Source organism: Vidua macroura, chromosome 5, assembly GCF_024509145.1.
Source record: "Vidua macroura isolate BioBank_ID:100142 chromosome 5, ASM2450914v1, whole genome shotgun sequence".
Classification (NCBI taxonomy): Eukaryota; Metazoa; Chordata; class Aves; order Passeriformes; family Viduidae; genus Vidua; species Vidua macroura.
The window spans coordinates 60,383,847-60,410,284 of NC_071575.1; the positions used below are offsets into that span (position 1 = coordinate 60,383,847).

At 36.6% G+C, this 26,438-nt stretch overlaps 1 protein-coding gene across 4 annotated transcripts in view; it reads left to right on the top strand.

Moving 5' to 3' along the window:
- Positions 1-26,438, top strand: part of SRPK2 (SRSF protein kinase 2) — a 127,026-nt gene that overhangs the window by 78,665 nt on the left and 21,923 nt on the right. For all 4 annotated transcript variants that reach the window (XM_053977833.1, XM_053977835.1, XM_053977836.1 and 1 more), the window contains 9 exons: positions 5,706-5,857; positions 11,657-11,765; positions 12,313-12,400; positions 12,647-12,734; positions 17,777-17,883; positions 20,175-20,340; positions 22,377-22,402; positions 23,861-24,107; positions 24,963-25,451. In XM_053977833.1, coding sequence (XP_053833808.1) covers positions 5,706-5,857; positions 11,657-11,765; positions 12,313-12,400; positions 12,647-12,734; positions 17,777-17,883; positions 20,175-20,340; positions 22,377-22,402; positions 23,861-24,107; positions 24,963-25,451 — 1,472 coding nt within the window. The remainder of the gene's footprint in view (positions 1-5,705; positions 5,858-11,656; positions 11,766-12,312; positions 12,401-12,646; positions 12,735-17,776; positions 17,884-20,174; positions 20,341-22,376; positions 22,403-23,860; positions 24,108-24,962; positions 25,452-26,438) is intronic.

A 26,438-nucleotide genomic window follows, 5' to 3' on the forward strand; every position in this document is an offset into this window, starting at 1 on the left:
TAATTTTGCTTGATAATGACCAGATGTAGAAACGGCTTCATGCTTGTGACATACCAGCTATCTTTTTATGCATAAATTTTGTAGAATTGGAGATGATAGTACAGTTTTGTACTACAGTAGGTACACAAATAGTGCTATTCATGTATAGCAAAGCTGTCCCTGGAAGTTCACATCAACAGTTTCTTGGAGTTGGTTAACAACACATCTCCTTATGCCCTGTTTCCTTCTGGATTTGTAGACTTTGTTTCTGAAAACAGTAAGATGACCTCTGGTATAATTAAAAATAATTTATCATTACTATTAAAATTTAAAAATATTCTGAATTATAATCCACTTAAAATCTTAATTGAAATATTTAACATAATTTTGTTCCTTGAGTGATAACTTCAGAGTTCTTTTGATCTTTCTTACATTTTTTTGTTGTTTGTTTTATGTGTGTGAACTTATTTAGAAAGCTTCCATTTAAGGCTGCCTCCGGTTCAAAGAGCTTAGTGTTAGAAGGCACCTGTCTAATTAAGCTAAATTTGCATTTGAGAAAAAAGAGCAAGCAAGAATTCAGCTTGTAAAGCAGACACCATTTGAACAAAGGAGAAAGAGATCCAAATAGCTGAGTCTTTCAGCAGTTAATAACAGCTGTAAGAAATTTGTGTACAGGGATTCAGACTTTTAACTCTACAGAACCTTGAGAGCCTTGCCCAGGAGCACAAAAGCTTTAGGAGCTGCAGAGGAGCATAGCTGGAGCTCCTTCCAGATGGACTGACCCTCACTAGTAGATTTTGTAAAGCTCCCATCTCTTAGGAGGCTTACAGCATAATTCTTCTGATGCTCACCCTCCTCCTTGTTTCTTCTTTTTTACCACTTCAGATTGAAATTCCCTGTAGAACCTCTGTGGACATGGCAGAAGGTTCATAACATTGTTAGAATATAGTTTATTCCATATTTTATTAGATATATAAAGTCATTTAACCTAATTTTAATTGCATTTTCTGTTAGCAAAAAATGTCTGGTAGTGTTCATCTGAAAATCTTAAAGGGAGTTTTGTTTTCCCCTCAGATTGAGGTAGTTCTTAGTTTAATCTGACAAATTTCTGTGAGTGCAGTACAGTGTTCTTAGAGAGGGATTCCTGCTGTTATACACCTGTTCCCCATGGGAACAGGAGGTTTTCCTCAGGTAGTCTTCTTCTATAGCAGTCTTGCCTGCGAGACATTCTTACCCATTACTTCATAATGAAAACAAACTTATTGTCTGTGAGTATTTCAGATAAAGAGGCCTGAAGTCTCTTGGTTTTTAGTAATGGAAATCATTCATTTGTTGAGGAAAAGAAAGGAATGTCTGAAGATGGAGTGACTGCACGAGGACAGACCCAAGGTGCACCTGCATTCCCTCTGGCCAGGAGCAGAGCCAGCAGCTCCTGGGGAGGAGTGCAGAGTTGTGCCCCAATGTGCTGAATACTGTTCCACATTCCAGGCTGCTGGGCTTCACAAGTCAAATGCAGTCGGGTTAGACATCAGTCAGTTTTTCTTCCATGAGGTTTTTTGAGCCCTGTTTGAACTTAATTAACTTCTCGTATCCATGATATCCAAGGGAAAAAAGTTCACCTTCGTTCTTAACATCATATTGCATGAGTCTTTTTTTTTTGAGTTTTCCATCAACTTGGTTCAGTATGCGTGGATGGCCATTTCCCATTTGCCTTCTCTGTATCTCAAGATTTTGTAGCATTCTGTTGTCTTGTTTTCTTGGCTGGAGAGTTCTAGTATGTTCAGATGCTTCCCATATGGAAGTCATTTTGTGATTTTAATCACTCTCGCTGCTCTTCTTTTACCTTTTCCTTTACCTTTTTACAGAAGAATAGCAAATGACCCTACAACTTCAACAAGAAAAAAAAATGAATGGAATTTTCTGGATTTCTCATAGTATGATATTCTCAGTATTCTGAGGTTTGAGTGTTAAGGAGATTGCTTTTACTGTTGTCTCTTACCCAGTGGGAGCATGGAGCAACATGAGGGAGAACAGTAAAATTAAATTGTCAGAAATGTTGTGTTTCATAACAGTGGGCAGTTGATTTTTTGCAAGATTCCATGCAGAGTTTTGACGCATTTTGCTTCAAGTTCACTGTAGAGGAGAAATACTTCAGCTTTTCTTTTGTATTTTACTAAGTATTCCCTCTAAGAGCAGTTTAAAAACAGGATTTAATTGTATTTTGATTGGACTTTGCTGTAAATTTATTTTTGTCCACGGAAAAGGCAGTAATTAAAAGACAAAAAAATGCTGGCTAGTGTTTGCTAATTGTTTTTAGTGTTTCTCTCAATACAATTATAAGGTTTGTCATTGTAGCCTGTGGAAATGGTCAGTTCTCTGCATACCTGCTGACAAAATACTGAGAGTCTAGAAATGTTGTGTCGTCTTCTGTTAATTAAGTGTTTATGCTTGGATGGTGATGAACAATCTAATAGTGATAGACCACAGAGTACCAAGTGATTACTTCAGAAAAAAGAAAAACAGGTTTAATATTTATCTCTGCATGCATGTGTTACCTCATGCATATCATTATAGCATTTTAGGAATAAGAAAGACTAATAACTTGAAACAATGGTTATTGAGTAGCTTTTTATGTTGTAATAGTATTTGACAATTATATTTCTGAAAAGGAAATGGAGATTACGGATGTGTTTGTGACTCACAGGTTTCTAAGTGGTTGGACTTTTTGATGCCAACAGTGTTTTAAAGTTTAAAACATTTAAAGTCTAAAGTCAAATGAAAAAGTAATTTACATTTAACAGACTCTACTGGAAAAAAAAGAAGTCTAAGCTGAATAAACTGTATATTCATGCCCTAAATTGCAAATGAAGATGCTGTTGAAGCATTCATCATAGCTTATCTTTGTAATTCAATAAAAGACCACTAAGAAATGGCAAAACTGGAGTTCTCTCATTGATGTCCTTCCTAACACTGTGAAACTATGAATTGGCATAAGAGCAGGATTGGGGATGCCAGGATGAGTTATTCAACCTGTAGGCAGAATTTAAGTCATCAAGTGAGATGTTGAAGACTTGATCTTTACATATATCCTAGAAAAGTAAAAGTGAAAAAAACAAAGAATGATAAGAATTTCTTGCTAAGAATTCTAAACTAGAGGAAAAAATTACCAAAATGCAGAATTAGCAGTCAGACTGATGTAACTCAGCATGTTTCTTTCCTTCCCTCATCTTTCTGTACTAATATTTGATTGCCCCAAAAGATGCAAGGTAAGCTAAATGGGCAAACCCAAGATCTTCCTCAGTTTAAAGCAGTGTTGTGTTATTTGTAAAAAAAATCATAAATAACTCCGGAAGGAAAAACAGTAGTATCTTTCCTTCCTTCCTGGTGTCCTATTATGTAATAAGAAAACACTTCTGAATATAAAAATCAGCTGGGATTGAAGACAGGAAAAATAACCCCTTTCAAACCAAAATCAAATACAGTAGCTTGAGAAAGACTCAGAAGAACCCTGTTTGCTTAACCTACTTCAATGAATTTTTGAACTTACACCACACTGCATTTCCCTACCCTACCCTGGCCTTTTCTATAGTTGTCCCATTTCATGTGACCAAAATAGTAACATGGACACTTGTGGTCAGAACAATGTAAGATGATGGTATCATCCAAAATAAGGAGTCCAGGCACTGATGGATGTGCCTGTGTTCCTGGCACCCTGCTTTCAGATATATGGATGAAGTACAGGCTGTTTCACTATTCTTCTTCTTGCTTGTAGAATCATTTAGGCTGGAAAAGACTTTTAGGGCCATCAAGTCCAACCATTAGTTTTTTATTCTGAAGTGTTCCTAGTTCTTGATCTGTGTATCCAAAATGGTTCTGTGCCCAGCAGATGAAGTTTCAGGGTTTGTAATGTAGGTCCTTTTGTGATGGTTTGTTGGGTTTAAGATTTCAGATCAGGTGTAGGAGCTGTCACTGTCCCTGGGAGCTTGTGGGCACCATGAAACCTGGCTGGTTCATGAAACCAGGAGGGTAAGTAATCTGGTTTGTAGTAGGATAAGCTGGTCAGAGAATGTGCTGAACTTTCCATTTGCAGTTTACTTTACTCTGAGTGTACCAGATAAAGACATCTGTTGGGAGCCAAAAATGAAAGAGGGAAGCAAACAACCAACATAATTTTAAGTAGGAACATCTGCAAATATATATTTTTTTTTTATCTTACAAATGGATTCCTTCTTTTTCTTCTGTCTAGTTGCCTGTGGTTAAAAATGATGTAAATTCATTTGCTTCATTCGATTTCTCATCATAACTTAAATAATTGATAAATTAGTTCCAAGTACCCCTTTTTAAATCTGACCATTTATTGACTGAAGAATTTTATTATCTGAAAGGGGTAGCAAGCAGATAAATTTAGTATGCAATGCAGCTTGCAGTGATGCCCTTTTAAGCAAAGGCATAATAGCAGCTGCTGTGCAGGTGGTGAGTGTTGCCAGTGGCATTTGTTTCTGACCAACCATGTTCTCTTTGACACCAAATGGTCTGTCTGTCTGTCTTGAACAATTGCGGTGTGTTAAAAGGAAAAGGAATTACAAGGAAGATGACTTCCTCATAAGATAAGGATAAACATAAGTACTGTTTTTACTTATGATGAAGGAAGTATTTGGATCTTAATTCTAGGTGCTGAAACATCAGCCAGTTACAGGTTTATCTTTTTTTATTACATGAAGGACAAAATACTGTTAATATGGTGGGTTTTAGATGTGGTTAATTTGAAGTAGATGTAAATGTAATTTATAGCAGCTTTTGATGGCACAAATGCTTAAGTTAGTTTGCAAATGTATTTGGAAAGTATATATTTTTTATTTGCAAGAGGTATGAATGCAAAAAAATAACAGCATTAACCTGTTCGGGGAAGCCTTTTTTAATTATATGACAGAGAGGTCATATCACTTCAACCCTGGACATAAGTCTGTTGAAAATACTCAGTTTTGAAATGTGAGTAATTTGTAGTAACCAAGTACAGCTTTCTTTGGAACAGGATCTAAAATATATTTCACTTAGGTTTTTTTTTTTTTTACAAAATAGGAGGAGCAAGACAAAAAAAACACCTATCTCTTGCCCGATGGTGTCAGACTTTGGTGATTTTTCTTTTTTTTTTTTTTAATTAATAAGTGCGTATTAAAGCATGTGATATGCCCTGGGATGAGCATTGTAGACTACCTAGGAAGTTGAGGTTTTTTTCTCTTACTTTCTAATAGATGTTTTCAGTATTTTGTATATTGATACAGCTTTCCATAGCGTTGGCAGATGAGAAGTGCATTAAGGTTTGAGTCAGTTTCTCTAGAAGATTGTTTCTTGTTGTGTATTAATGAGATCTTTCCTCCTTCAGGTAGCAGGCAGGAGCTTTTAATAACTTGATAGTCTTTGCAAAAGTATTTCTTCTCAGTTGTGCTCAACAGAATGAGTCTACGGTCTCCTTTGCTCATCAGGAATTTCAAAAGCTCGTCTGTATCTGATTGTATACTTTGTGTCTTTTGCAAGCTCTTTCACTTGGGACCTGCTCTTGGTTTGGCCGGGTTCCTCTCTGTGCACGCGTCCCCAGTGTCCCAAAGGGGATATGAAAGGTGACAGTGAGAACGTGAGGTGCTTCACTGGGTTTCCATCCCCGCTGAAGGGCTGGGCACCGCAGTGAGGTGGCTCTTTACAGAGTGTGCTCTCTGTTCCATTTCCAGGCCAGAGCCTCAGCAGAAAGCTCCCTCTGCACCCCCGCCTCCGCCGCCGCCCCCGCCTCCGCCTCTGCCGGAGCCCGCCCCGCCTGAGCCCGAGGAGGAGATTTTGGGGTCCGACGATGAGGAGCAAGAGGATCCTGCAGATTACTGTAAAGGTGAGTGCAGGTCACCAGTGGTGGTGAGGCTAAACACTGTCATGCCAGTCTTAGTTCTTGTTCCTGAGGGATTTTTAAAGAGCTGATTTTTAATTATAGAATTTACTCATACAAGAATTGGGAACAGCTCTTCCTTTCAGGTCCTGATGCATAATTGTCTTCAGCATTGCTTTTTCACTTAGCCATCGCTTGTTTATACAATTTCAATAGATATACAAGTATGGCATCCCTGTATTCTTCCTGATGTCCTAATTATAAGAATAGAGAATAAACTTCCTTTGATTCATGTGAGTTGTAAGAGAAACAAAAACACCCAAACCAAGACAAGCAACTCTTCTTGAGCTCCAAATTGTTCTAAAATGCTTTGGTGCCTTTAAGAGCATTATGTAAATTAGTTTTTTAAACTGTATCATTTATTTTTCCTTTCTTCTCTCACTTGCACTAGCCTAAGATGTTACATGCTCCTTTTTCCTGTGGTGTCTTTCACAGCTCTCAGCATTGTCTGAGGCTCTCTACATCTTCATTTTAACTCAATTTCCTTAATTTTTGTATTGGTTATATTCAGGTTTTAAATATTGTTAAATGCATAAGGGCATGATTGTGGTACAACAGCGTCAATACTTAACTTTATTTTAATGTCACTGCTAAAGTTGCAAGTCTGTTCCCATTAGGGTAAAATGTACACTGTACTTACATGAAAAATGATAAATAATAGTTCTATCAACTCTGGGTTACCTATTGTAGTAGATTTCAAGAATACTTACATCAGAATTTTATCTCTTCAGATCAATATTTTTGAATAGTCAAAAAGCACTCTATGCACACTGACTGTATCTGGTATTCTCTATTCCTCATACCAAGAAACACTTCTGGTGTCAAATGTGATAATGTCTTCTTAATCAGAAGTTTCTGTGTAAGCCTGGAAATTTGCTATTTCAAGGATTTCCCTTCCTAGCCTGGAAAAGTGTTTCATATTAACATATTTAACAAGGGAAAGTGACTATTTAATCTTGGTGTAAAAAGTTTTATTAATATATTATATTTCAAATGTATAAATGGCTTACAAATGGTAATAATGAAAGCCAAACAATAAACTCAAACCTAGACGTCAAAGTCTGTAGCAGGGAAGAGAAAAACATGTCGCTAAACCATGCTCAAGTATTTTGGTGTATTTTTTAATTATTTGTGTTAAAACACATCTGTTCCGTAAGATAGCTTTTTTTGGTGTCTTTAACATGTTCCATCAGTGAATAGGGGTTTGTTTAAACATCTGTGTACTTGTAAACATCTGTATTTCCTTGAGATTAAGCATTTCAAAGCTCTGACTTTATTCTTTCCTGAAGTAAGGGCTGCATTTAATTTCAAACAATCCATTGTTGCCTGTTTTCCAGTATCCCTTGCAAAATGTCACCATCTGCAGAAGCTAGATCACAAAACAAAAAAAATAGTCTAAGTTGAGAACCTGTTTATGAGTTACCTGTTTAACTAGAGCAGGTTAGTAGTGAGATCTGTATACTTTTGAAATAAACTACATTACACTAAGAATACTTGCAGACTTCCTGAAAAACTAAAGGGAACTTCTGTATGCATAAAGGTTCTTCTGAATTCTTCTGATCCTGAGGATTTGAATTTTTTAAAGTACATTAAGGATGGTTCAAGCTTTGGTTCATTTGGATGTCATGATCATTACTTGTTTCTACGAGAGCAGTGCTTTTGTTGCTTCAGTAGAGGATTTGCTTATTTTCTGAACCTAATTTCCTGTAAGACTGAGTAGTGCATTTCCTTCTTTCAGTCTGCTGGTGTGGAACTGAAGGGAGGGTCTCCATAAGAATCTGAATTCCATGACCACATTGGGATTTGTTTGTGTATTTTATATTCTGTATAGGGAATGAGTAAGTTATTTGGAATGGCTTTTAGATGCATTTTCCATTTTTTGAGGGATGTGTTATTAGTTTGAGTATCTTATTCTCTTTTGGGTAATGAGTGGAAGATAAAGATTTGGAAATTATTATTTATTACTGGAGTGTCTCTTTTATTTCTAATTTTGTCTTCAAAATGGCAGTCTTCCAGGGCTTTTGACTGAGGCTCAGAGCATACTTTATCTCCTCTCAACCTCAGTCTGAAATTTTATAGGAGAGAAATTTTGATGATGAGTATATAATTATTTTTTTCAGGAATTCAACATACGGCCTGTTAGCTGTACTTCCTGTTGAGTATTTTTGTTACTACTTTTATTTTTTGATGGCATGTTACTGTGTGCTGGGCTAGCATCTTGATCTCTTTACATGGTGATTAGTAAATAGTCATAGTAGTGTTTTTTAATGAGGAAATTGAATCAGTTTGTATTAGCACCTGATGTGAAAGAGACTGACTAGCAGCCATCTGTGAAAAGCAGACTGACTTCCGTTCCCTGGGGGCTTCCTCCAGGGCCTGTTTAAATCTGTAACATTACTTCTGTTTGTGTTACTGAACTTGCATAAAATGCTTTTCAAATATTTATTTAAGGAATGGAAATATCAAATGTCCAACTGCATGATTTTTTGAGGCGTACTTTGTAAAGCTAGTTTTGCATCTCTGAGAAGCCTTGAAATACTTGGTGATTTTTTTTTTTTTTTCTGCAAGAGTCTGTTGTGTCATGGATGTAATTGGAATTTTTTGCTTCTCTGATCATCTTCTCTGCCCCCTGGAGATGTCTCCCATTCATCCAGTTCACAAAGGGAATAATTCCCTATACAAACATAGAACGAGCCAGCTACAATTACCAATACATTCAGGAGACATTCAGGAATAATGACTTCATTTTTCTGACCCTCCTTCTTGCATGCATGTAGCTAGCTAGCTGTGAGAGACTTTTTTTTTCTGTGTGTGCTGCAGTACAACAGGGTGGGGTTTTTTTTGTGTTATGTTATCAACAGTGCCACTTATACACTGCATATTTTCAAATGCCAGTATTGTTTTTCCAAAAGCACATTATTTTCATCAGCTTGTTAATTTTGCATGATGCTTGCTTGTTACTAATACTTAGAAACACTTTTGGTATCATGGAGAACTTAAATGGTTACATTCATCATAGGATGACACCAGCTTTTGAAATACATGTAACTAAGTGGGTTGTTACCTGGTTGTCCACAACCTGTAAATGCATATGTTGCTGATATGAATAATCAGAGAGTAACATGAACAGGATTGGTAGCAGATGATTTCCAAAACTGCTCCTGCTGTGACTTAGGACAGTGGAAAGTATCTTGTGAAATATGTATATATACTCATATGCTATATATGCTCCCACTGTTGGCATCTGTCACATATGCTGGTGTATTGTTACAATTAGCTAAGACAGTGGTGTAGGGATCAAAACAACATGATTTTTACATATATAGTATTGTTTTGCTACCTACACATAGAGTTTACTAAAACAACTTATCAAGCCCCAGTTTATTAACTTTGGTGTCTTTGTCTGATTTCCTCTCTATGCTGTTTCCTTTTCTGTCTTTGATGGGAAGAAACCATCATAAATTTTTGATTATTTTTGACCCTTTCAAGCACAAGTATGCCAGAAGTTATTTGTAGAGTCAGACTTAAAAGGCTCTTGTTTGCCTAAACTATTCCTAGAAACATATTTTTATCTGTGATGGTGTATCTTTTTGGAAGTCTCATATAAACTTTGCACGTCATCAGATTTGATTCACTTCAGAAACGCAAACCTTTTCAGTAATGGAAAGTAGAATTCCTGTATGTTCTCTTAACTTTCCTCTTGCATCTATGACTTCACCATCCTGTGTGGAATTTTGTGGGAAAAAATTACCAAGTAATGATACTTTTGTTTGTTTATTTTAAACCAGTCAATAGCTGTCTTAAATAATGATTATGTTTATCCAAATTGTTAAATATCTCCATCAGCTGTTCCTAGAAGGATGCTTAAATGGACAAAATCAAATCTGGTTTTGTTTCTAATTTTTGTATCAGTATCGATTCATGTATTTGCATTTATTCAGCAGAATTTCTAGAATAGTGAAGCTGCAATAGAATCGGGCTTCATATGTGACTGATGCTGTTTCTGTTTGCAGATGGACAGTATAGTAGTCAACCCTCACTCTCAGTAAGTCCAGGTCCCCCCTTCTCTACAGGAGAGTAAATCCAGTCAGGTGTTCCAAAAGTGATCTGGGTTTTGGTTTGGAAATAAGGAGTTCCCGCTTGATAGTGTGGGCATCCTTACTGAGGGTGGCACAGCTCAGCAGTGGCAGTGAAAGTCTCGTTTTACTGTGCTGGGTGAGTTGTCCTGGCAGCTTTCAGGAGCATTTCCCTCCCAGTCATGGGAGGGCTGGGGAAGTCTTCCCCAAGGAAAGGGTCAGCTTTTGGGTGAAGCTGTGTCTGCTGTTTGCTGAGCCTGCAGTTACACCTTAGCACACATATAGCAGAGCTGTGTGGTTTAGAGTTAGTCACACCAGCATCTAACACAATACATCATTTAAGCTTTATCCTTCTCCTGAATATGTAATCGTTACAATTCTGTAGCACAGTTGTGTTAAATTTATTAATCTGCTCTGGCAGCATATAAGAGTTCATAAAAGAGCTGTTGAACTTCTGTTAAGGCAGAAGATGTTATTAGGAAAAAAAGAGTATAAATATATCCAGATTTGACATCACTGTTCCCACAGATAAAAGGAGATAAGAGAGAAGTCCCTGTTTAAAATTCAAGGAATTAAGTTATAAATTCACATTGTTGTCTTAAGCAGTTCTAACAAGATTTTCAGGGGATTCAAAACAGACCCAGAAATTGGGGAAAGTAATTGGAGTTTTTCCTGATTCTAAATGGATTAGTCAATAACTGAGGATCCTGCCAAAGGACAGTTGGACATGACATTGTGAAGGACCAGAAAGAGACAAAGAAGTGGCTCCTTGAAAGCTGCTCTGAGTCTGCTGCTGATGTCTTGGAGGGTTGTGTGGTGCAGCTTTATTGCTTGTTTGCAATTTAGGCAAAATTATGGATGTTACTGTGTGGTAAGGTTTGAATAAAAATCTTGTGTGCTCTGTCTTCCCTGTGTTTAACTAAGAGTGTCTCCCAAAATATAAAGGAGATAAAAGGCTTGATTACACCTCCTAGAAACGTGAGCTCCAGCTTGCTCTGTCCTGTTGGCCTTTCTGCCTAGTGGGGTTGTGGAGAACCTTTGTAGTGGTTTAAATTTGGACTGCAGACTTTAGTAATGAAAAAGCAGTTCAGACAAAGCCCAGAGCTGCCTGCTTTCTCTTCTTCCTCCTCACTGTAAAACCCTCAGATGTCAGAAAAATGCATTGCTGCTGTGGATCAGGAGCCAAGTAGAAGAGCATCAATGAAGTCTGCATTGTTCTTAACATTTTCTCAGGAAGTATTTTATTGCTGCTTTTATTACTCGAAAGCAAATGGGAATTAAAACAATCTCAGTTGAGATTCTGCAATCATCCAAAATATGTTGACTGGAGAGGTTTCAAATATGATAAAGAAATAATGTAGATCTTTACTGTCTATGAAGTGGAAGATAAGCCCGAGGAAATAGAGAACAGATGGGTTTATTACCATAAATAAAAGCCATAAGAGAGAAGGGTGAACAAACTTTACAGTAGTTACAGGACATGAGTTCTTTCCCTGCAGGCCAAGCAAGGCAGAATTTTTGCCATTAGAGTTTTCTTTATATTTCCTATTTATAGTACAGGACAATTTGAAGTGGAAAATATATACTACAAGAGAATTACTTGAAAACCTGAGAATTCTTGTTTATTTTCTAAATATTCTTTTTTCAACTTGTTTTTTTTTCATGGAAGGAGGCTATCATCCAGTGAAAATTGGTGATCTTTTCAATGGCCGGTATCATGTTATTAGAAAGTTAGGATGGGGACACTTCTCTACAGTCTGGCTATGCTGGGATATGCAGTAAGAAAACTATTTCCTTGAACTTTTTCTTAATATATTTCTTTATTTTGTTTGCAATAACTTCTGTTTTATGTGCATGATAAAGTTATGTAAATATTTACTGTCTTTTTGTGCAGAAAGATGACTACAGTCTTATTTTGCTCTTGATTAACAATGTAGTTTATAAAAGCTCTCAGAAATAAATGTAATTCTATTTTCTTTGACAAATTAGCTGTGTTTATTGAATTTGCATGTTGTCTTGAACATGCAAGAATAAGCTTATAATTTTTATTTATTTTGTATCTTTAATGAAAAAATATAATTACCTTCATTAAATGATAACATGTGTAAGCAGATTCCTCTTTTAGAGACATTAGCATCAAGGAGACTAAAATATCAATAATTACACTGTTAACAGTGTTGTTAAGAGTTGTCGTTAAGTGTAATTTCAGCATTTGCTGTACAAATGCATTAGACTATGAAATATTCTAGTTAAAATTTTTCAACCTTCAAAGTATGTTTGTTTTAGCTCAGTGTACATGTTGAAAATGTTTCTCTTCTTTTCAAGGGGAAAAAGGTTTGTTGCAATGAAAGTTGTAAAAAGTGCCCAGCATTATACGGAGACAGCCTTGGATGAAATAAAGTTGCTCAAATGTGTAAGTATCACTATTGCAAAACAGTGTTCAATTAACAATAATAACAGTAATAGTGAATTAAAAAAACCACAAAGAATTGATTTTAGACTCTTGTTTTTTTACATATTGTCCTCTAAACGTCTGGCTTATTATGAATTAATATTTTCTGAAGCTCCAAAATACTTAAGTTTGTATGGAAATCTAAGTAATAAGTATTTTAAAGCGAACTGTTTTCCTAAAATATCAGTGTTTGCATTCTTGGTTTAGGTTCGTGAAAGTGACCCCAATGATCCCAACAAGGATATGGTTGTACAGCTAATTGATGACTTCAAAATTTCTGGAATGAATGGAATTCGTATCCTTTTGAGAACATGGCATTCTCATTAAAGATATTCTACTGAAATAAGTAAGCATTTAGTTCTGGATTTTTTTTGTAGTTAATCTTACTTTAAATATGCACAGTTGAAACACCAAAATGTATGTAGATGCCAAGAGAAGTGCAGTGTGGAAAGCACTCTATGAAATGAAAGTAACTTAGCTTTTCTAAACACAGTGTAAAATTAAAAAAGAAGTCTTATATATCCTTTCATGGTCTGGTAGAACTAGAGATAGATTACTTTAAAAATGGAGTTTACTGAAAACATTTGTAATAACTGAAGCTTACAAGAAATACTTTTTTATTGTTCTAGACTGGTAAAGAGAAATTGTTGGTGTCATGAAAAAGCTGGTTTCTGTTTTCTTGTGAGAAGTGTGAGGTCATGGAGACGTTTCTCTTGTTCATGTAATCACTGTTTGGCCAGTTGTTAACCTTGTTTTTGGCAAAGGTTGTAAAGCTATGTCTTTGAAAGCTTTCTTAGCAAAAACAAAAGAGGGGTGGTGGAAAAAGAGAGAGGTAAAGTGAAATACAACTGCCTTATTCTCAGGGTAAATTTTGGGTCTGTGAATAAATTTGATTTTAGAGTCGAGCTAAACTGAGTTCTCCTTGTTAATTGTATTAGGTATTTTAGGAGCTTATTATATTACTGTGCTTTCATTTACTGTTAGGGCTGGACTTACGTGTGTGCCTGTTGTGTTTTGGAGTCCAGTAGCAGACCTCATTGTTCATGGGTCATATTGCCAGAGAGACAGTTCCTGCTCTAGAGAGCCTAATTATGCATTGATTTTGGTGATGTGCCTTCAACCTTCAGCAGATCAGATTAAGGTACCTTTCACCAACTCCCATCTTCTAGGAGAGCAATGTAGAAGGTGACTGTCAGTAAATCTGAATGCTCACTAGAAAGCATCCTTCCAGACAGAAGTGTGCAAGCAGCTTTCATCCTGTTCATCTGTCTCTTGACATTAGTTATAGTGGTGAGAATGAGAGTGTGGGGTCAGGTGTTCTCAGTTACAGACTGGTGTCTAATCTCCTTTGCCCCATTTTTGGTTTTCATCTGACTGTAGAACAATTGAAGAATAATTATTTTTAGAAACCAAAAATATTAATTTACTGTTTTATTGTAAAGCACTAATATGAAATAAGGAGTACAACAATGCATTCAAAGCTGTACATAGAAATAACTCTTATCTCTTTTATCAGAGCAATTTCCCAATAATGTTCTTAAATTCTTGCTAAGATTCACATGTATACCACTGTATTAAAGATGAGGGCTGTTGCTAGGTGTGAAGAGTAAATTTTGTTAGTGATAATACTTTGAAATCATATCCAAACTTGCATCTTTTTGCAATATAGCACTTACACTGATAAGGCCAAAAGAGACCATGTGCTAGTGAAAAATAAGGGGTCAGGTAGCTTTGTATTGGCAGATTAAAACTGGACAGCTGATGCTGATTTATTCTGTTTCAGTTTTGCCTTCATGTTAAAAACTGGCAGTACAGAAATTTTTATGTAGAAGGCAGATGTTCCTGCCTTATTGAAAAGTACATTTCCCAGAAAAGTACCAGTATACAGGATGGATTGATACTGGACTCAAATTTAAATTGCATCTGGAAGTCTGTCAAAGTCCTGACTGCCAGGAAAAATATGATACCGAGTATCTTATGCATTGAGTTTTCCTGAGAACAGCTTGTGCATCCTGAGTTATTTGAGCAGTGGTTGGTTGCATTATTTCATCAGCTCCTTTTTAAGTTCTGGGGAAAATAATCTTTGATGTAGGTTCTCTTAGGATGGAGCAAGTAATTGATTTTAATGTTTTGGTGCTGTTTACTTTTTAAAATGCCATATTAGAGCTACATTAGTGTCACTGACTTGCACAGGTTGAGAGAAATAGAGTAATTTGAGATCTTTTCCATGCTCTGCTGTTTCCAGCTTCCTTTGGGCAAGTCACGAAATATCTGTTGCTTGACTATAAAATAAAACACCATATGCTTCATAGAGGCTTGGTTATTGGTTATGGAATGCATTTAAAATCTAAAACAAGACAGAAGAGAGGTGCATGAATCCTTTGGATGGCTAATACCACAAAATGTCATGGAGCTTCCAAACAGGGAAAATTGTCAAGAACCATGTAGAACAGAGCTGGGATTGTGCAGAGCCATTGGCCTGCACTGTGTGACTGCAAACTGTCATCTTTCTCCTAGGAGCTGGAGTAAGTGTTTATATACAGAGGAATTTTGATAATGTGTTATGCTGCACTAGGCTGATAATTGTTTACCTACTTGTATATTTTGCAAAGATTGCAATTACGACTTTTTCATGAAATAACAGAATTCATGATCTTGGGCACTTTGGTGTTTTCAATATGTGTGAATTATGATGTTTGTTTGCAGTGGACATTTATTAGAGCTGCAATAAATGTTCATTTCAGTGTAGCATCTTTTAAATTAAAGATTCAGATAATCATATAATGGAACAAGTATTTTGAGAGACAAATGGAAAAAATAAGGAAGGAAACATTCCCACACAATCAGACATTATAGTGATTGCAATGTATCTCCAAAGAATATAGAGTATTAATTAAATGTCATCATGTCTAAATGCTGCCAATCGAGAAGCAACGGAGATGCATCCTAAAGTCTTCTGTGCTGGTACAAGAGCTTAACTGGCCTTTATCCTTTGTCATATTTCTAAATGCTTGAGTAATGTGTATTTATAGATAGATAGTTACAGGTAGGATTTGAGTCAAGAAAGAACAGCTCTCCGTACTTACACCTGTCAGCTGATTAATGTTAGATTTACTCTCACTTTTGCTGCTGTGCTTAGTTTCCTCCTGTGAGACATCCCCTGTGCTGCTTTGAAGAGAATTGCACAAGAAGCCTCCTCCAAGAATGTCTCCTAGGTGGGCTTCAAAGTTTTTTTGCTGCAGGACTTTTTGGACCTTCTCACCAGTCAAGTTATTGGTGCTGTAGGAGGATCCTGGGATTTGCAAGGCTGGTTTCCTAGTAGTTTATGCAGACCTTTTCCCAAACTCTTTGTTCTGGACAGTCTGGCTTAAAGTTAATGTTTTTCAGATCAGGATAGTAAATCAGACAGCAGTCACATTTTTGCATACCTACTCCCAACACTGAGCCTGCTCTATATCTTCTCTCCATTCCAGTTGTCTCTCCAGTATGGAGTGTCCCTTGAGTTTGTCCAAATCCTCCCTGCAAAATGTTGCAATCTCTTTTTTTCAAGTAGACGTCACTTTCTGGTGGCCTTCCCTCTTTCCGCCTGCCTCTGCCATTCCTCTTACATCTTCCTTCTTGGTGCTCTCTCCTGGCCTCTCAGCTGTTTACTTCCCTACATCCCTCTCTCTTCTGGTTACTGGCAATGCTTAACATTTTTGTAAGTGCAAGGAATGTCAGGAATGTGCATTGGAGAGTGCAGCAGCAGTGGTCTGAAGGACTGTGGGCGGGTGTCCTATATTTCATTTCTGAATGTTGCAGTGTCCTTTTTGCAATCTGTGTTGCTGTAGCTTTGCAACTTGACTGCGTGGGCTCAGTTAATAAGCCCTGCAGAGCTCATGCACTCTGCTCATCCTTTATGATGGCTGTGTGCTCTGCTAGTTCATTGTGGGGTAAAGTAACCAAGACTGTTTCCTCTTCTGAATGGAACGGAGTTCTGAGTACATCCAGTTGATGTGAGTGGGAAATGACTACTCAGTGTCTCCTCTAATGCAGGAATTCAGGAATGTGAAATGAGATTAACAGTTGGGTACAGTTATGTTACAGTTCTTCACAGTGTGCTTTGACCAGTCTTGAGACCTTTTACTATTGGTGTAACTTCAGTATAGAGGATGCAGATGTTAAAACTTCAGTTACCTATATGCATATAGGTAGGTATTTGAGAAGAATGTGTGTGACAAACTGACAGACAAGGTAAGTCTCATTTTAACAAAAGACAGTGGCTCTTAAGATCATTGCCAAGACTTTAGTTTAATAAAACTTAGAGAAGTTAGGCAAGATTTCTAGCAGTCTAGAAGTGGTCATCTATATGAAAGATCTCTAACATAGTCTAATTCATTGAGATTTTCCTGCAGTATCCATCAATTAATTTTTGGTTATTTGTATTACATTGTTCTTTGCAAGGTTATAGTATCATGGAGTTAAGATTTTAACATCTTTTCTGATTTCCAGGTATGTTAAGGTCATTCCTAGCTCATGTTTGAGGATTAATTGGATATAGTCTATTTGTATAACTTCTTGCCAGAATGTTGTGGATGGTAAAACTGTAAATTATCTTCCATATCTGAAGATTTTCTCAATAGAAGGATAACCTACCCAGGCATGTAGGTGTAGAATCTCTTAACTTAGAAAGCCTTTGAAGCAGAGATCATGGGAAGTTCCTAGATCATGTTTTTTTCCTAATAATCTCCCCTGGTAACTGATTGTTTGCCTCTGTCATGGGCCAGTAGTAAATGCTGTGTCTAATTAAACATTTTGGTATTGTGTTTTTTGCATGTTGCTTCTGAGTTCTGCATTTCTTTGTTTAAGAGTTCTTTGATGACTTACTGTTGAGCTTAATAAAAAAATGGTTGTTATGGTTCATTTTTAAAACATAGTTGCTGCACAGTTTTGTTATTAAAACCTTCTATTCATATAATTTAAAATTTACTAAAAACTAGAGATCATAGGCCAAACCAGTACTTTCAGCTGTCTCAAAGAAAATAAATGTTTGTTAGTTACTTTTGAAAATTACTTTCTTAATTATTCACCCTAATGGTGTTGTTAACATGCAGAAATAATGGACAATATTTGTGTAATTAAAATGTTTTATTTTAATTAATTTTGCAGTTGAACACTGCTTCTGAATGGTTTTATATATAATTGAAGCAAGGTACCAAAGCACTTACCATGCTCATTTTAGGGAGAATCATTTCCCCTCTAAAGGGGGTGACGACTCCTTTAGCCAGAACACAAGCAAACATTTGTGTTGATCTCACGAACAAGTTTGTTTGGAAGTTATCCTTAATTAAATTACAGATGTCTGCATGGTCTTTGAAGTACTTGGACATCATCTTCTAAAATGGATAATCAAGTCCAATTATCAAGGCCTTCCTATCCGTTGTGTTAAAAGCATAATCCGACAGGTAAGTTTTGCTAATATTCTAATTAGGTTTTTCCACAATTGTTAACAGTTTGAAGGTTAGAATTATGATATTTGAACTGAACTCTTACTACTATCTAAGATAATTTTATTTTAATCTCAGTGGGGTTTGCAAGAGCATCTTAATGGGTAGCCTGCACTTCTGCATACAGGGGTTTTTAATTGTCTCTTATGATAAGGGAGTTTCCTGAACTCCTTTAGAGAGTAAAAAGTTGAAGCAATGAGTCTTTTTCATAGATGTGAAGATACTCATATTAAATTGCAGTTTTGGTTGACATGTTGGACTTCTTAATAAAATGTGGAAAATAAAAGATCATAACCATGGAAAATAGTAATACCATTGTGATGTTGATAGTGACGAACAAAAATGGTGTCTCTCTGAAAAATGAAAGTAACCCGTTCTTTAAAGAAATTGGTGTCTGTCTAAGTTTTTTTAGAGTTTTAAGTTTTTGTAGAGTCAGAGTGTTAGCAACTTGAAACAATTCAGAACATTCCATTGGTATGTGTTCTTTCAAAATATGTTCTTTCGCTAATCTTTGAAAATCAAGTTGCTGAGAGGTCATTTTAAGGAGAAAGTGTTTCAGCAAGGAGAAAGCTTATATGTAATACATCATAGAGTGATTCAGGGTGGAAAAGTCCTGAAGGAGCATCAGTTCCAACCATTAGCCTGCTGCCAAGTCTGCTACTAAACCATGTCCCTTAGTGCCACATCTGTACTTTTTAAAATACCTCCAGTGGTGGTGATGCCACCACTTCACTGGGCAGCCTATTGCCTTGGCAGCCCTTCAGTGAAGAATTTTTTTCTGATATCCAGTCTAAACCTCCCTTGGTTTAGATACTTGCTCTGATTCTGTTGCTTGTAACCTTGGAGAACAAAGCGACCCCCACCTGGCTACCACCTCCTTTCAAGCAGTTGTAGAGTGAAGGGACCTTTTTTTGTCAGCCTCCCTTTTTTTTACAGACTAAACACCTCCAGTTCCCTGCATCAGACTTGCACTCCAGACCCTTCCCCAGCTCTGTTGCCCTTCCCTGGGCATGCTCCAGCACTTCCATGTCTTGTAGTGAGGGGCCCAAAACTGAACAGAGGATTTAAGATGTGTCCCCATCAGTGCAGAGTACAGAGGGACAATTGGTGCCCTGGCCACACTATTGCTGATAATGCCAGGATGCCATTGGCCTTCCTGGCTAGCCAGGCACACACACCACTGTCAACCAGCACCTCCAAGGGCCTTTTCCCTGGGCCACTTGCCAGCCACTCTGTCCCCAGCCTGTGATGCTGTCTGGGGTTGTTGTGACCCAATGGCAGGACCCAGCACTTGGCCTTGTTGAACCTCACATAATTGGCCTCAGGCCATCATCCAGTGTGTCCAGATCCCTCTGCAGAGCCTTCCTGCCCTCCAGCAAATTAATGCTCCCACCCAACTTGGTGCCATCTGCAGACTTTCAGTGGGTGCACTTGATCCCCTTGTCCTGGTCATTGATAAAGGTAATAAACAGGGCTGGCCCCAGTGCTGAGCCCTGGAGAACACCACTGGTCATGGCTGCCAGCTGGGTGGAACTCCATTGCTCACCAAGCTCTTGAGCCTGGTGTCCACTCAGGTTTTACCCAGCAAACAATGCACAGCCCAGCCAATTCTGCATTTTGGAAGGTAGCTGGAAGTGAATTGGATAAAGGCTCTGAGCAGGCTGGTCTGATTCTGAGGTTAGATACACCTCTGAAGGTGGTATTACTCAGGTGAAGGTGTGAATCACAGTCTTCCAACCTGAATTGCTTTTTGAATATAGACGAAGGTAATTCAAACACTTCATACCCGGGAAAAGAGGAAGAGCTTAGTCCTGAAAGATTAAAAAGCTTTTATTTTTGTGAGACCAGAATTAACTATTTGGACTAATGAGAGTGGCATTGTTTGGTAAGGCTTTCAGGTTGCTTATTAAAGATAATGTAGATCTTTCTTCTTTTTCTACTTGGACACAACTTGTGATGCACATGTTTTAAAAACTGGTTTCTGAAAGTTGAATATGAAGCAATTCAGTCATTGCTCTGGTGTTACTGTGCATTAAACAATTTTGCTTCTTAAGCTTCTGTAATTCCATACTGCAGTGGAAAATTATATGTTTATGCTACTAATTGGTAATACATTTTTTCCATTTTTTGGGTACTTTTGAGCACTGGGATAAGATCAGGCTTATTTTAAAATGCAGCTGAAGGTTGAGTTTCTTAATAAATTTAGCTGCAGTTTCAAGCAGATTTTTAAAAAATCCCTTTGTAATTAGGTACTTCAGGGTCTAGATTACCTGCACAGCAAGTGCAAGATCATTCATACGGATATAAAGCCAGAAAACATTTTGATGTGTGTGGATGATGCCTACGTGCGCAGGATGGCTGCTGAAGCTACCGAGTGGCAGAAGGCTGGTGCTCCTCCCCCTTCTGGCTCAGCAGGTATGAACAGGATATTAAAATGCAATGTAGGAAACTACCATCAGTATATTACTGCTAACAGTATTTTGTCCAATGAAAATTCACAGTTTAAATAATTGCATGTGAAAAATCCATGACTGTTTAATTCTTATTCCTACTCTGGAAACTATCAGAATAATGATTTTGTACTGGTTTTGCATGTTCAAGTTTTCAGGGTCCCCAGAGACAGAAAAATTCTTATTGGTGTAAATTTACTCCCATCCCACAAGCTTTAATGCCTGGGTTTTAGTCACATTGGAAGCTTACATCTCTAATATTGACAACAATTAATAATCTTACCTAAATTATGTCTAGTTCTGTTATAAATTCACCAGCATCCTTGTGAAATCATCTGCCTTTTTGTCTATTGTAACTTACTTTTAAGATGCAATGAAAAGTTCTACGTTCGTGGTTTTTCACCCTTAAAAATGGAATTTATTGTACCTAACTGAACTTGTGATAAGCCCATTTTCCTAGGGGTATAAAATGTTTTAGGTTACGCTTGCCAAGAGTTTAGATAGGAACTGTACTTTATGTTTAGCTAGGAGAAGCCAAGGTAAAGAAGTTAACAGCAATAAGCAAAGACAAACAAGGAGGAAGTGTGGCTTTTCTAGTGATTTTCTTTTTAGTACAATGTCCTATATATTTTTAGTACTACGGTTGCTACTAATTTGCCAATTGAGCACATCAGCTACAGGCAGTGGAAAAGTGATTCCCTTTGTAATATTGTCAGAAAATTAACAGATTAAAATCTGTGAGGTATGCTAAAAATACTTTCTATATTGAGAACAAATACAGTGATCAGGATCCATTTCACAGCATTACATATTTTGAGATGAAAACTCGTATAAATGGTGAATGTATTATATTAAATTTGACATAATGTATAAACACGTAGCTAGAGATTTTATGTTACTTATGTGGGAAATAACTTGATTTTGTTCATGCAGCCTTTATATTGCTTCCTGACATTAAAATAAGTATTATTTTAAAGAATGGCATTCTTATCACGCTTGGTTCTTAGCAAATTGTAATTAAATATATGGCTTTCCACACAGGAGCTGAAGATGTGTTTTCTTTACAGCATTGCAAGAATAGGTGGTGTATAATTTCCCTTTTTATAGGAGTGACAGTGCTCAGGTTTAAGAATCTTTTTGAAAACCTTGCTCTTTCAAGGGTATTCTAGCAGGTTTTTCCCTGAGCTTAGCAGCAGGATCTGAATATATAAAACAACTCTATTTATTTGCCATTCCTTAATTGCCATAGGCCTGTGAGAGGTTCTCCCCTGTTCAGTTCCTCTTGCTTCACTTTGCTTCTGTCTCCTGTTTTTGGTTATTTCTGTTGGTTTTGATCACAGGGGGAGGTTTTATGTGGCTTGTGGTGCTCTGTGAGTGTGACAGTCAGCAGCATTGCAATCCCATCAGGGCCAGTCACTGATGGGATGCTGCTCAGAGGTGCTCGGAAGAGGCCCATGCTGGAACTGCTTTTTCTGTGATATGGTGTGTTTTTTCCTTAGGCACTTCTTCATGCCTCCAGTCCTAGCAATCAAACTGCCTTGTTTCAGAGTAAAACACATGAGTATTTGGCTTTTCTGTTGGGTACAGCACAGTAGTTGTATCTTTGCTAATGTTCCCCGAGCTATTTAAACCAGTCTGTACCTGCTCCGCCAGCTGATGACATATATTTAATCTGTGACAGCTCTGCAGGCATTCCATGTTCTCTATCCACTCTTTATGGTTCAGCCTTTTTTTAAAATTTCATAAACTCTCTGCCAGCCACAACACAGTGAACACAGCTGCTAGCTTCTTCCAGTCCCAGATGCTCTAATGGAGACATCAAATGATTTCAGGCAGCATGTACTTGTAAAGAGTAAAAAATCTGGCTAACAAAGTAAACTTAACACTGCCTTATTTAGTTAAGAATACTTTTAAATTATTTCTACTAGTTTTTGCTTTTATAGAGTTGTTTTTGAAAAAGAAAACCTTTATTTTATTTACATTTTATTTTTGTCTTTTTAGTGAGTACAGCTCCACAACAGAAGCCTGTAAGTATTGTTATATAATACAATTTGACTGCCTTATTTTCTGTGTTTCTCTGGCTATTAATATGTATTAGACTGTTAGTAGCCTCAACCCTTTTTAAAAGCTTTCTTTGAATAAAGCTTTTATCTTTCAAAGAACATTTTTCTTTTCATGTCTGTGGCTTTACCAGTGTTAAGCACAGTATTCCTGTGATGGAAATTCTCACAGACATACAGTTCTATAGCTATGTCAAACTAAGTTAAGCATTGCCATTTTCTTCTCTTGAGGAATAATCCATTCGTCCAAATCCTGACAAAAATGGGTGAATGCACTAAATATTGTGCATTGCAGATATCTTAAGGGTATAAAGGCTTTAATCAACGAGGCCTGAAAGTTGAGGCAATTTTTATGAGGTTTGAAAGATCCCTTTGCCATATGCATATAGGAAATAACCAATGGTAATGCAGCTGTTCAGAAATATCTGCTTTCTGTGTGTACAGAACACGTATCATTTCAGTGGGTATACAATATGGATGAAAACTGCTAGGGTTGTGAAATTTAAAGTCTTGTTTAGATGATCCCATGGCTTTTTGTGAAGATAACAGGATTAACAGATAAACTTTTGAGAAAATGTTTCTCTCTGTTTACTTTATTTTTTTTGATTATATGAGGATTTCTTACTGTGATATTTAAACAATGAATGAAAACTGGATAGATCTCATTTATCAGATTGTAGAAATAGAAGCCACAATTCAGTTAAAATGGAAGGAAGTGTTTCATTCTGAACTCTGATGCATTCATTTTTCATTTCTTTGTTGTTGTACCTGAGTTTTTCAATCCTTATGTTATATAAAATGAGAAACTTCATAAAGACCATCTGCTGTTTGTAATTCATATGTTTTGGGCCAGAAGGGAGTAATAAAAATGCTTTCCTTTCGCAAGAAAATAGCTGAACAGCACAGGTTTTATTTAAAATTCACTGTTTTCAGAATCTTTAATTTCTTGTGTCTTTTTGCTCAGAATACTTTTGCTGGTTGTTACCTGCATTATACACAGAGAGAAATAAGGTATTAAATTTATATGTAAACAACTAATATGATACTTGATTATTTTCCACATACAGTATCATCTGTTAATCTAGATTGGCATTTAAGATTATTGTGTTTATCAAGGTTATAGGATCATGGGAATTTTATTATGGCATCTTAAATGTATAGATGTATTTTGCTCTTGTATCTAATAATGACCATGTAAAAACACAATTAACTGTGTAAAGTTCTGGTGGATTTTTGCTTCATACAGTCCTGTATCATTCTTGATTTGAAGTAAACTGGAAAAAGCAATACAATTACTAAATTACTTGCCATCTAGTATTCAAAAAAAAAAAAAACGGTAATCAAACTGTAAATTACTTTGGTGTGAGATGCCTTGAAAATAAATAATTATTTTTTCTTTTTCTTTCTTTGGTATTAATATTTCAGGTAGGAAAAATATCCAAAAACAAAAAGAAAAAACTGAAGAAAAAACAGAAGAGGCAAGCTGAGCTGCTAGAAAAACGCCTGCAGGAAATAGAAGAACTAGAGAGGGAAGCTGAAAGGAAGAAAATAGAAGAAAACGTAACCTCATCTGTACCATCAAATGAACAAGAAGATGAGTACCACCCAGAGGTGAAACTAAAAACAGCTGATATAGAAGAGGTAGTAGATGAAGAGCCTGGAAATGATGATGGTTAGTATTACTTGTTTTTATTGACTCTGAGTTTACTGTTTCAGAGCAGAAAGTAACTGTACAGTGTTGCATCTGGTGCAGTGAACAAAATCTCAAAACTGTCCTAGATCATTAAGTGAATTTTCTCCTGTAGGTGGAATTGTAACTGCAAAACCTAAAAAGGTAAATAAAAATCAAACTTACTACAGAAGTGAAGAAAACCATCAATAGCAGTGTATAGCTATAAACAATTCAAAAAGCACGTAGAAGACTCAACAGAACAGTCACCGTGCCACATTAAGTGGAATAACTGAGTATCCTGGTGAAGTTGAAGAACAATAAGATGCTTTTTTCTATAATATTATTGTCATAGTTGGAGTCATCATTGCTTTCCCCTTTTTTTCTTACAGGGTTGGTTGTAATGATCTATCAGATAACAAAGATTGCAACTTCTTCACTAAAATTTTTGATATGTTTTGTTAAACTTCCTGTTCAGTCCTGGTGATTTGGACCATAATCACTATGGTCCAGCTCCCTTCTGGCTTCCCTGATTTTCTTGTCAGCTCTTCAGTCCTGATAAAGATGTAACTACTGAGACTGTAGTTCAGTTTGGTTTGTTTTGGTTCTGCTCTTACAGAGAGTTTTCCTACTTCAGTGATGACTCCATTGACATAGATTGAATTCTGGATTTTTAAAAGCTTGCTTTTGCCTTTAATTTAGATTTTAATGTTTGCATATTTCAGTGATATTCAGTGTTTCCTTGTGTGATACGTCAGAAGTCAGGTAGTTACTGAAGAGTTAAAAATAATGAAGTGCCTAATTTTAGTCTGGTTTATTGATGTGTGGTGTAATGTGTTCCTTGCTGAAATTTTTCAGGTGAAGCAGAAGATCAGGATGAAAAAGAAGACACAGAGAAGGAAAACACTGAAAAAGATGATGATGTTGAGCAGGAACTTGCCAACACTGACTCTACAGACCCTAAGTGGATAGAATCCCCCAAAACTAATGGCCATATTGTGAACGGCCCATTCCTATTGGAACAACAGATTGAAGATGAAGAAGAAGAAGAGGAAGAATGTCCAAATCCAGAGGAGTATAATCTTGATGATCCAAATGCAAAAAGTGATTATTCTTATAGCAGCTCCTATGAACAGTTTAATGGTGAATTGCCAAATGGACGTCATAAAATTCCAGAGTCCCAGTTCTCTGAATTTTCAGCGTCGGTGTTCTCTGGGGCTCTGGAGTCTGTAGCCTGTGGTTCTGCTGTCTCTGAAGGATCAACTGTAACTGAAAGAGAGGAGAGCAGCCCATCTCATGACAGGAGCAGAACAGTTTCAGCTTCCAGCACTGGGGATTTGCCAAAAAGTAAGTGTTCCTCTTAATGACTTTTGTCTAGTAGCATGGGTGTGTATTGTATTAAATAAAAGAGGCAGGTAAATGGAATACAAAGGCAGTGGTTAGGTTAAGAAAAGATTGTTTAAGTAAATTGGATGTTTTTTCTTGCAGAACTGTGATTTATGGGTTATTTTCCACTCTAGAACTTGCTTTTAAGGGGTATTAGATAAACAAATTATTGTAGAATAAATAATTACATTGACAAGTCAGTCTACATGTGAAAGAGAAAAGGAAATCTATAGTTAGTTGCAAATAAACATAATTCCTGTAGTTTAAAGGTAGAAGATGAGTTCCTGTAGTTTAAAGGTAGCATGAGATCATGTAACCTGACGTCCTTTGATAACAAGTCAGTAATATATCATCTTTTAAGCCCAGTAACCTTTATTGTTGGCTTAAAATGTATTTTTAAAAAAGAAAAATACCTGTTCTTAAATGGACAAATGAAATTATAATCTGTTTTGACTGAAATGTGTTCCACTGCCTGGTACTCTGAATTGTTTTAGAAGAATTGTAGCAAGTTTGAACTTGTCTGGCTGCAGCTTCTGTCTGTTACTTCTTATCACGTCTTTTCTCAGTCATATTGAAAAATTCTGTATTATGCTGTGTTTTCATTCATTAATTGTTCTTTCTGTGTCAAACAGTTCCTGTCTTAACCTTTTATTAATACTCAACAGGGCATGTTGCCAACCCTCAGTTCATTATGTTGTTTCTATATTCAGCATGGTTTTGGATATTTAAATTCTGGCCATCAGTCCAGAACTTTTGCCTGTAAATCCATTTGAAGACATGGAAGGTGAAATCTTGGTGTCATTGCAAAGAGCTGGATTTTTGCCATTGAATTAAATAGCTTCAGGATATTACACATAGGTCTTATTTATAGTGCCAGTGGTTAAATGATAAATATATGGGTTTCAGCTTTAATAAAGAAAATACTGAGAGTCTAAATGTGAGTGGATA